Below are 12,357 nucleotides of genomic sequence, written 5' to 3'. Positions count from 1 at the left end.
TGCGAACAAACAAAGAACATAAACGTAGGATTACCGGATTTGTCACATCTTCAAAACGAATGGTATAACCAACTTCTTCTCCAAGCTTGACACCCATCTCTTCAGCTACACGTGCCGCAACAGACTGTTAAAAACATTATATAAACATCAACTGTACATGGGAAAGGAAACAGCTAATAGAAAAGGCAGATGCAGATTAAAAAAGACCTACAACATCGTTTTCAGACAGTCTAAAAACCTAGAGCACTTGTTGTTCAAACTAAAAAGGAAATGGGTGAAAGTAACAGCAGGCGTGGCGTGACAATTTGTAGTGAGAATAAGATGCAATCAGGGTTTAAATTCAACAACATACACGATATTCAAAATTTAGGGACAAATTTGAGAGTCAAAAACAACAAAATGCAAATAACTGAAGAAATAATTGATCCAGGAATAGATAAATGACAATATTTTAGAGTGTTAATAGCCTGAAATTGTAAAAAATTAGAGATAATTGAAAGCAATTTAGTGAAGAATAAAGGGTCTAATACAAAACTGATACCTGAACAGCCAATCGCCTCGGTTGAGTACAAGCTATAACTCGACCACCCTCGGCCCAACCTGCCTCCTTAAGATACTGAAAAAAAAAAGGAAGAAACCAAAGAATGATCTTTCAAAATGTACACTTTTCATAACTTCGCAACACAACAACTCCGCATCCTCGAAAAACTTCCTAAAACTGTTTCGATACTACAAGAAACCAAAGCATGATCCTACATGTTAGGCTTAATAATGACCTCCCCAGTAGGCTAATTTACAATCACAGTTCCAATTCACTACCTCTTTAGCAAACACGAAGACGACGAAAGGAGTAACAACAACAAGAACAACAACAACAACAAAGCAAACAACCTGCGGAATCTGAGTGGTCTTGCCACTCCCCGTCTCTCCAACTACTATGGTGGTGGAATGATGCTCCACCAGGTACAATACGGCGTCGCGGTGCTTGTACACGGGGAGCCGCTTCCTCTGCCTCTCCAAGCTCGAGTGCCCAAACCTAATCCGATCCAATCGATCCACAGAGCATTACAAAAGTTACGAAGCCAAAAAAAGGGGGGAATAGTAGGGAGATTACCCGGAGGAGGAGGAGGAGGAGGGAGGGGCGGGGACGAAGAGGACGCCGCCCTCGTCGTCGTCGATGAGGCGCGTGCGCGGCCGCTCCGATCCCGGTCTCCAAAACTGAGACATGGCGCTGCTGATCCCGCTTTCTCTCTCGGCGCCGAGCGTGCGGAGGTTGTTTCCTCTGCGAAGCGCCGAGCGGCGCCGAGGGAGTCGAATGAAGTTCGCGCTGGGCCTCGTAGTGGGCTGTGTAAAGGGTTAAAGGGCCCATACTAACTTTGGATTGCGGTGTTTAAAAATATTTATTTTTATATTTTTGAAAATTTAAATATTTATTTATTATATTCAATGCAGTTGGTTGAGAATTTTAATGATTGGTATTTGTCTTCTTAAGTTTAAAATTTATTTCTAGCTTTTTAATTTTATTGAAAGAAAGTTAATGTTTTGTAATAGTTATGAATGGTTGGCTAAATTTTCTAGTTTTGAATAGTTTGGCAAGGTAAAAAAAATATACACTTCATGTAATCAATTCTATTAGTAATATGACAGTACTGCTATGTTATTATTATTTTTTATTTTTTAAAACTAAATTTAGTTGAAAATATTTGGATATCAATCGTTAAATTTTTTTATATATATGAGTTGAGCTAGAATACTATCGGTAATAAACGAGCTGTTTTACTACCGATTTATTTTCGATGATAGAACTTCCAAATTGACGATCGGCTCCGTTGAACATGATCTATACCACTTGAAGTATTTAGAAATCAAATTTTAAATTTTTTTGACATCATTTGCCTAATGATCAAAGGGTTTCAAAATTTGTAATTTTAATGGTCGATAAGAGGCGTTTTCTCGTTTAATGACGTAAAGATATTCAAATCAATTGAATTTTTATTAGAAAATTTTTTAAACTATTTAAAATAAGATCTATACTCTTGATCTTGATTACAAGATTTCTATTATTATTTTTTAAAGAGTATTCATTTTCAGTCATTCATTTTTCTGTTCACTTGATAGATAAAAGAATAATATCGAAAGTGTGTGAAATTTGATTTCTAGATAGTTTAAATGGTTTAGATCATATTTAACGGAGCCGATCGTCAATTTGGAAGGTCTATCATCGAAAACAAATCGGTAGTAAAATGACTCGTTTACTACNCACGGTGAATGATTCACCGTGTCCAATACAAATATCATATTGGACACGGTGAACCATTCACCGTGTTCAATACTAATACATCCTAAGCCAAAAAATGACTAAATCCTAGGTAGTTGTATTGAACACGGTGAATGACAATTAACTCGACTTAGCCAATTTTTGGTTAAGTGGGGATATTTGTATTGGACACTGTGAATGATTCACCGTGTCCAATATGATATTTGTATTAGACACAGTGAACCATTCACCGTGTTCAACTTAAACTCCTGTCCCGCCCGCGTGGCGCTGACGTGGCGCTTGCGTGGCAGGAGCAGGACTATTTTTACAAATAAATTTTTAACAGGACGAATTTTAAAATAAAATTTTATCAAGGGGCTATTTGCAAAAAAAGCCCGAAAAAAAACTTAAATCGTGCGGTTTAATAAGTGCGTTGCGACCGCCGCGGAGAAGAGCAGCACCTCGTGGTTTGCGGACGCTGCGGTGCCCTGAATTTGCTCCGACGAAAGACGTAAATCGATCGAATATTTTCCCGGAATCTGCATCGACGTTTTCCTTCGACGAGTCTGCTTCTCCGCCCACTTCGGAAGTTTTAGAAGGCGACAGCTCTCCTTCTCTAATTCGTACTCCCTCTTCCCATTTCCTCCCTTCTACCCCATACATGAACATAAACCCTAACCCTAAATTACTCACTGCGCTCCCCCTCTCATGACCAGGAAGAAGAAGCCCTCAAAGTCTCGCCTCGATCTCCCTCTCGATTCCACCATGCTGCAAGATCCCGATCCCCAACCCCAACCCCAACCCCAACCCCAATCCGAAGTAGTACTAGAGGAGGAAGAAGCTCCGCCGCCGCAGCCACCGGAAGTCGCCACCTCCGCCGCCGCTGCCGCCGCCGGAGAAGACGACGGCGATGGCGACGACGAGGGGGCCGCCGAGCCCGTGACCGCTTCTCCGGCTTCTCCCCTCGCCGACGTCGCCGTCCCCGAGATCCCGCCCCCGAACCCTCCTCCTCCGCCCCCCCGGAAGCCCCCAGGTAAGCTCAAGAAGCCCTTGTCGGAGAAGCAGCGCGCCGCGGCGCAGCAGAAGCTCGCGCTCCTCAAGGAGAGCTTCCGCCCTGTGCCCTTCGCCCCTACTGCGGCCCCCGATTTTGCCAGGCACGAAACCCTGTTTCGTGCCCTAGGGCTCTGGGGCTTTGCCAATCTCGAGCTCGACTGCGAGATCCGGCCCGACCTCGTGGCGCAGCTTATTGCCTACTACGACCCCCCAAAACGCAGGAGCTTCGTTAACGATATGCGAATTTCCGTTAGCCGTGCGGATCTCGCCCGCGCCCTGACCCTGCCCGTGAAGAAGGAGAAGGCCGGCGAGGGCAGCGGCGAATTGCAGCAGGAGCTCTTTGCTGCCGACGAATCTGTCGCGGCTTTATTGGATTTCATGTCAAGCTTCATGCTGTTTCAGTTCCAGGATGACACGTGCATCCTCCCGTCTGAGGTTGCGGCTGCCACGCAGATGGTGAAGGAGGGGCAGCCGCAGAAGGTGGATTGGGCTGGGCTTATGTGGGGTTTTGTGGAGAAGGAGCTCTTGGAAACCCCGAAATCGGGGGTCTGCTACTACGCGTCGCACCTCCAGTGTCTGATGAAATGCCAACACCTGAGATTGTTCGAAGAACCTGAAGGCAAAGCCAAGCTCGAGGCCGTGCCTGAGAACGAGACCTCCATGGAAGTTGAGATGGAGGAAGAGGAAGATGACAATGATGGCCCCATGAAAACTACAAGTTTGGACGGTTCTCAGGAAATTGCTGGTGAAAAACATAACACGGGATTGAGCTTAGGACTAGTTGCGGATTCAAATGTTGCGGATGACTTTGAACAGTGCAAGGAGGGTGAAGAATGGAGGATTGAAGAAGAAAACAATGGGGGTTCTGAGCATTGCTTCAGGCGTTGCACTTCAAGTGGATTTGGGAGTATGGAGTTTGAGAATTTGAGTAAAGTTGATGCTGAAGGGCAGGAAGACGGAAAGTTTGATGGTTTTTCGGTAAAAATGGATTCTTTGGGGAGGATGAATTCGACAGACCTTCTCCAGGCAATGGGGACAGTCAATGCTTCTTTTAGAATTCCTGAGAATGCTCATGACCCTTCTTCTGGAGAGTTCTTGTCAATAGGGCCGGAAGCACATAAGAATGTGAGTATGGACCGTGGCCAGGGTGGTTCCTATTTTTTTGGAAATAATGGCAAAAGGCAAATTGGGGAGATTGACAATGAAGATGATGAAAATATTGACCACCATTTTGCTCCAAATAATCAGCCGAAGAGGATGCGGAGCAATGGGGTTTGGGAATATTCACCACTGGACTTCGACGCGTGCATAGAACAAGTGCAGAGCTCTCTGGGAAAAGCTAAGATGTTTTATGCAGAGAAGGAACAAGCATACATGAATGCGCAAATGGAGCTGCAGTACTTGAACGGCATACTACACCAGAAGGATCAGTTTATCCACTCTTTAGAGAAGGCAAGAATGGAAGAACAGCAAAAGTGGCAGATGGAGCTATGCCGTTTCGAGCATGAGCTCAATGTCATGTCCCAATTAGTGGTCGGTTATAAGAGGGCTTTGAAGCAAACTCGTAGTGCTTTTTCTGACTACAGGAAAAAGTTTCCACAGAGTGAGGAGCCTCTTTATAGTGATGTTCCTGGCAGTGGTGGTGTTGTTCTTAGTACCAAGGAGTTGGAAAGGCAGAGGTTGGAGAAAGAGGAGCAAATGCGGCTTTTGTTAGGTGAGATGATTGGTGAGTTTCAGAAGGAATGGCTTTTGAAGTTTGAGGAGTTTGAACCGCGCCTCGTGGCATTTGAAAGGAGAATAGCAGAACTTGGTGAGGAAATGAATATTCTCAAGGAAAAGTTTGTAAAAAACAGGAGTTCAGCTACTTCAGAATGAGTCTTACGCGGTATGTTCGGAACATGACTTGGAATTATAGCTTACACATTTAATCATGGTGTGCATTAATCAAAGAGTTGTATTAAGATTATGTATGCTTATGTTAAGGTAGTCCCATAAACCATTCCTTTGGCACAGTGCTAATTAAGCTACTTTCAAGATTTGTCTGAAAATTTCTGGAGGGTACCAGTAATATTCATCTTACTTGCTAATTGCAATCGAGTTTCCAAGTATCATATTTTGTTATCTTTCTATTTTCTCAGCTGCATTATGTACTAATATATTTATATTACCGCCTTGCTGTCTGTGGGAGAGTTATTATATAATTGTTAACTATTCCTGTTTGTAAGGAGCTCAAAAATGTTAAATCTGAAATTTATTTATTTTGATGAAGCATGCTTTTCAGCTGTTCAAGACCCCCTTTTTTTGCTGATTCAATAGCTACAGTTGCTTGAAGTACTTGAATTTTAATATTCAGTGACCCTAGTATATCTTCTCATCAAGACCTTGTTAGTAAATTTCTTAGCATGTGATTGAATGTAAATATCTGAAATCATGATAGAACCCGTTGTGACCTTACTCAGGGTCATTGCAATTTAAAAATTAGATAACACGTGCAATTCTATTTGACATTTATGATTCGCGAATAATCAAATGGATGTTGCTTGAGCTAAGGTCTATCCAAGGCATGTAATTTGGCGTTTTTGTGCACTGTTAGGCTGATATTTTGCTTATGTTAGATATACCTGCATCATGTACTCAGCATGACTTGCTGGATCATAATGTACTATGTAGATGATCAACTTGCACTATAGACAAAACAACCCTTTTGAGGGTAATTTTGTGTTGTTAAATGCGAACATCTTATGGCAGGCCACTAATAATATTGAAAGAGACAGGTGACATCTATGATTTTTATTACCCGAGCTTCATGTGTCTGATTACGTCTGTTAATCATATGTAAGATTAAAAAGGCAAAATTGAGAACGTAATTGGAATATTTAAGTGAAATTCATCTTGATAACATGACAAAGGCAGATATATGAGCTCCTGTTGAACTGCAAGTAGCCATCGTTCTCAGTCATCCTTCTTTGTTTGGTTTCTGTATTGATTCCTCTTTGTTATATTGCATCTTCCCATTCTCATCCCTTAAACTTCTTTGCCTCTTGAATTGTCTCAAATCTTTTGCCGACGAAGCAGATACTCTTACCATTTTTGAGCTTTTTGACTTGATATTATATTGATGCTTGTAGGAAGTTACAAGCGAAGGACCTGGTTTGCTCTTTATAATCTTTTACAGTTTATTTTGCTTGAAAATATACATGATCATTTAATCATTCGAGCGAGTTGACAAGACAAAATCTAGGCTTCTTGAGATGTATATATCCTTCCTGAGCATTCACTTTACATCTGCAGATATTGTCATCACAGTAATGTTTGTGATCATTTTAGAAAATTCTGACTGCAACACGGCAGTTGAATGACCAAGCAGACTCTTACAATGTCGTAAGCTACTTGTTATTATTTTTTGCTTTATAATATTATAGTGTTTCCTGCACCTTTCGTTACAGTTATCTTAACCTGTCCTGCACCTTTTGTTACAGTTATCTTAATCTATCTACTCCTGCTATTCCCATTGGAATCACGCAATTACTAATCTTTCTTTTCTAAGTGGTTAATACTTATTTATCTTCCTTACGCACTGTTAACCAGATCCAGAATACTTTTTTTTTTTTTTATTATAGTCAAAAGCTTTTGTTTTTTTTGTTACAGTTACAATTTGCCTTTGCACGCTTAACATGTACCTCTTTATCATTTTCTTTGACTTCAATTGTTATGTGGTGATCAGGTTTCTACTCATGTACATTTGGAAATTCTCTGTTCCCTCTTATGCTGTTCTTATGTGAAACTTAAAATACTTATTAGCCTACTTAAAAGCCACTGCCGTCCCCTAATTTAATTTTGCATTTCTGTGTAATTTTACATTTTCGTCTTGAAAAGTTCCTCAGCTATCCTTGATATGCAATTTTCCGAAATATCTAGCATCGGAAATGTTTGTTATTGTATGAATGAAATGAATTTCGAGTCTCTGTTTTCCGAATTTAGTAGCTTCGAATTTGGTAGCTTTTGTTGCAATGTCCTTTGTTCTGAACTTCGAACTATCTTCTTAGTTATTGCTTGTAATTGCATGCTTCTTTAGTGGTAATTTTTGCGCACAATTTTATGGCATCGGAGGATGAAAGATTGAAAGTATTTTTAACTTTTAGACCTTCCAATTTAAAGGTAACTGCCTAATAATTTGGCTTCTTCGTATTTTAATCTCTCATACCGATCAGAAAAGTGATTGTTTTGCGTTCAAATAAATGGGTTACCAATTGCATACAAATGGATTAATAATAATTAACATGATAGCTAATAAAAACTTTTTTTCAAGTCCTAGTTGATAAACAGATCGTGTGGTGCAATTTGACTTTCACTTCTGATCAAAGATCGGCTTTTTTCTATTTCTCTGGTGATCCACTTATTTGTGGTCCGACGCGACAGCATGCCGAACGTGGCTGTGCATTCTGAATGCAAGGGGACCGCGGTTTTGCCTGCACCACCATGACTGTTGCAGATGCCTGACATGTCCGCAATTGGACTGGATCTGTCTGAATAATGCTTTGCCCACTCCCATGAGCAGATTGAGTACTAGAACAATTGTGCACAAACTATTGATTCTTGTTTTTGTTTCGAGAAAGAGATAGTGACCTACCCGTTTTATTTATTAGGTAAAATAAACTACACGTATAAGATGAAAGCAGCTAGAGCCTCCGGAGACAAAAGGGAACATATATTTGAGAAATATAGAAAAAAGTGAGAAGAAAAAGAAGGAAATAAGTATAATAGAAAAGGTGAAAGAAAAGGAAAGAAAATAAAAGCCGGTAACAGCGAGAGGACTCGGTGAAGCTCATTCCAAGTTGCCAGCAGGAGTTTGACACATTCGAATGCCCGAAAAGGATTGGGGAGTTTCGCTTAGAAGATAAAATTGTTTCTCTCTGTCCAGGCGACCCACTAAATTGCTGACAAAAGAGTTTATCCTTTTGTTCGCTTCGCGGCACCAGTGAAACCAAAAGAGTTAACAATCGATTCTTGTTAGTCTCTGAAATTCTCTTGATGATGTAGTTTCTATTCCTGATATTCATTCTATCGCTGTTTGCTCTCAGGAGTTGTGCAAAATTACTCTATTTCTGCCGATTTTTGGCGTGAATAATGATCTTCGGTGTTACCAAAATACCGGTTCTTTCAACACCAATATGATTTTCGCTAGCTACTTAACTTCACTCGTATGATCTGAGACATTAGGAATGCACGCATCAATGGCACTTTGATGGTCACATGACGATGCCTAGGGCATTTTGCACGCAATGTGGCACTTGAATAGAACTCTTATATATTTAAAACAAAAAACAACTAAAATCTAAAATATTGGTTTCTCTCTGGCAAGTTGCAGCCACGATATAGAAAAAGCCTCAAGCTTTGTTTGCGATGGAAACTTGAAAATAAGCTTTCCAGCTTAAAAAATAGAATTTTCAATACAAATCTTTCACTTTTGTAGTTGTAGAAAACACTTGAACAAACATACATCAATACAAAAAAAAAAGAAAAACCTTCACACTGCTTTTAAGATAACTTTTATATAACTACACTTACTATACAAACTCCGTTCATAGACCAAAGTGAAAAACTCTTTGGCAATGTTTAGTTCAATCGAATATATAATTACTGCTTTTCTCAAAATAGAAAAACTGTTTCGGGCAGCATCGAGACAACGGAGAGTAAAAAAACCAAAATGTCCAAAACGGAGCACAGTGTGGCATGAATTAATGTGGAAGAGAGTGGGGGCACTCGTGTGTCTCTCCCACATGGAGTACTCTGTGTCTACACGCTCAAATTTGGTGTGTCTCTTTCTCCTGACCCTCTCCACATGCACTGTTCTTGTCTCTCCCATTATTAATTAAGTAATTAACCATCTAAAATACAAACAGTTAGATCGATGCAATTTATATACATAACTTTAGACATATGAAAATTCGATTACATGATCTATTATGACGGATAAAAACTCGTGCCCTTTTACGATTTATTATGGATAGTTCACAAGAACTAATGAGAATGGAAGTGCATGTAAATATTTAAGCTCAACAAATGGATCAATGCTCATAAAAGGCTTCTACAAACATTTTATATAGTTGACTATACATGAGCATAAATCATGCATTAACACGATTCATTTGCATCAATTAGGGTGCTTAATTAATATATTCCATACATCTTTGAGTTAGATATTTAAGACATGTTTTACAGCAAATATATATATAGTTCTTCATTCTTCTGTGAACAGTACACTGTTCTAAACATGTGCCACATCCCACCTAGCATCATACATGTATAGCACTTTAAAAACCAAGTACTACAAAAGCAAGCAATTTTAAGTTCTTTTTTTTTTGTTATTATTATTAGAAAAATGATTTTTAAGGTCGCTGGAGAAGAAGTGTTTTTTTTATGCTACTGTAAAGTATTTATATCTGTTTTTTGCTACAGTCCCCAACATATATACAATTATATATTTTAAACCTAGAAGTAGAAGATTTAAATTAGGATCTTACCTCTAGTCCCTAATTATAAAGGCTCATTTCAGGTTTTTTGCCAGCTTCAGCAAGAAATTTTATAGCCTATATTTTTTTAACTTTAATTACTTTAGGATTTTTATTTACTATATATTTAGCTTCTGCATCTCATATTGGACAAAGTAAACATAAATTAAGCAAATAAACCCCAGAAGAATTACAAAATCAAAATTGTTCTCTACATCATAGAAATTCATACATTTGTGCTCCAGGTGCCGATCTACTCTTATCATACTTTAAACTTTGATTTTCATCGTCCAACTATTAATAAAGAAAAAAGCTTCAAAACTTTGATGAATGCACTAGGTGTAAGTGATAATTTTTTAGGTTAATATTATATGTGCACCTAAAAGTTGGGTATAAGATTTACACTCTAAATTTTGAATTGCTAGAATATATCTACTAGTCTTATCAAAAAAAAAATCTTAACAAAAAATTCAATATATATAGAATTCATGAGATATACATTTGTAATAAGAGGGGTATATGTAGCAATTTTTTAGTTTTTAATCAAAGAGGCTAGTAAAGGGTTTGCATGTGGCATGCATGTGACACACATCATGGTACGGGGACAGATAAAGAAAGGATCCACAAGCACCTCACATGGGGGGAACCCATCATTTAAATCACATAATCCTTTCCTTCTCTAGCTATCATTCCTCTCTAACTCCCACCCTCACATTCTCCAATTACCATCCTCTTTCAGTCTCTCTCAACTTGCTTCCTCCACTGTCCTATTAATGGATATAATATATATACTAGTGTAGAGATCCGCGCGATACAGCATTTAGTTATTAGAAGCAAAGTAGCAAAGTTTAATAAAATTTATATTTACAGTTTATTAATATATAAAAAGTTATACCATATTATGCACAACCAATTAATTTGCATGACTAAATTCATATGGTGAGCAGGGGCCCCCACGCGGATCGGTTCAGCAGGCACTTATATAGGCTGCGGCTCGGTTTCGCGGGACGATACTTCTCGAAGGAGACAATGTTCTTCGGAGGCTCTTCTTCTTCTTCTTCTTCTTCCTCATCATCTTCGTTAACACAGTGAGAGAAAGAGAGAGATGATTGTGGAGTGAGAGATTAGACGATAATTTTTTTTTTTTGCATACAAAAGAGTTACAAAAGAGAGGGGGTAGGAGATTAATGGAGGAAGAGAGTGGATTAAAGTTATAAAGTCCACTCATTGATAGAATATTAATATAGTGCATGTAATTAAATGTTGCACATTGCATGCAATTAGAGTAGTGGGGAGGTGAAGGGTTCGGCGTTGAGAAGAGAAGAAGGTGGTTTGATTTAAAGTTGGATTTAAAGTTGCATATAATTAAATGTTGCACTTTGCATTAATTAGAGAAATGGGGAGGTGAAGAGTTGTGGTTTGATTTAAAGTTGGGTTATGAGAATGAAGAATAATATGCCACGTGGCAAGAAGTATTGTGGCTTAATTCATATAATAAAGTTAGTTTGATTTAAAGTTGGATTTAAAGTTGCATATAATTAAATGTTGCACCTTGCATTAATTAGAGAAGTGGGGAGGTGAAGAGTTGTGGTTTGATTTAAAGTTGGGTTATGAGAATGAAGGATAATATGCCACGTAGCAAGAAGTATTGTGGCTTCATATATATATATATATATATATAGTACGGCTGGGATACTATCGATAGCAGGATTTGGTGCTATCAATTTCCCACCGTTAGATTTAACCCTTTGATTATTTTTATCCCTTAGATTATACTATTCAACTAATCACTCACTCAACCTACTCAACCTTAGCGGACCCACATCATCCTAAATATACATTTTTCAATCCAAGGGCTGAAAAACTAATAGCACCAGTTATATATATATATATAAATACATATATATATATATATGTATATATATATATGTATATATATATATACATATATATATATACATACATATATATATATATATACATATATATATATACATACATATATATATATATATACATATATATATATACATACATATATATATATATATACATATATATATATACATACATATATATATATATATACATATATATATATACATACATATATATATATATATACATATATATATATACATACATATATATATATATATACATATATATATATACATACATATATATATATATATACATATATATATATACATACATATATATATATATATACATATATATATATACATACATATATATATATATATACATATATATATATACATACATATATATATATATATACATATATATATATACATACATATATATATATATATACATATATATATATACATACATATATATATATATATACATATATATATATACATACATATATATATATATATACATATATATATATACATACATATATATATATATATACATATATATATATACATACATATATATATATATATACATATATATATATATATATACATATATATATATATATATATATAGAGCTAG

The 12,357-nt window shown here is 37.2% G+C and overlaps 2 protein-coding genes across 4 annotated transcripts in view; one reads left to right on the top strand and one right to left on the bottom strand.

Annotated features, from left to right (window-relative positions):
* Positions 1-1,343, bottom strand: part of LOC109710394 (probable pre-mRNA-splicing factor ATP-dependent RNA helicase DEAH9) — a 9,675-nt gene extending 8,332 nt beyond the window's left edge. The window contains exons 1-4 of one of the 2 annotated variants that reach the window (XM_020232927.1): positions 1,115-1,343; positions 892-1,036; positions 542-616; positions 35-124 (exon numbers count right to left, since the gene is read on the bottom strand). In XM_020232927.1, the coding sequence (XP_020088516.1) occupies positions 35-124; positions 542-616; positions 892-1,036; positions 1,115-1,227 (423 nt within the window). In that variant the 5' untranslated portion in view covers positions 1,228-1,343. Of the gene's footprint in view, positions 1-34; positions 125-541; positions 617-891; positions 1,037-1,114 lie in introns of those variants that run through there. The other variant, XM_020232928.1, reaches the window with a different exon arrangement.
* Positions 2,663-5,546, top strand: LOC109710516. Of its 2 annotated transcripts, XM_020233152.1 has the most exons (2): positions 2,663-2,880; positions 2,974-5,546. In XM_020233152.1, exon 2 carries the CDS (start codon positions 3,023-3,025, stop codon positions 5,183-5,185), a length of 2,163 nt encoding a protein of 720 aa, XP_020088741.1. In that variant the 5' UTR covers positions 2,663-2,880; positions 2,974-3,022; the 3' UTR covers positions 5,186-5,546. The 2 variants fall into 2 exon arrangements, with proteins under 2 accessions (XP_020088741.1, XP_020088740.1); XM_020233151.1 differs by having other exon boundaries at positions 2,663-5,546.

Source organism: Ananas comosus, linkage group 5 (genome assembly GCF_001540865.1).
Source record: "Ananas comosus cultivar F153 linkage group 5, ASM154086v1, whole genome shotgun sequence".
NCBI lineage: Eukaryota > Viridiplantae > Streptophyta > Magnoliopsida > Poales > Bromeliaceae > Ananas > Ananas comosus.
This window is presented reverse-complemented; position numbering and strand designations above follow the sequence as displayed.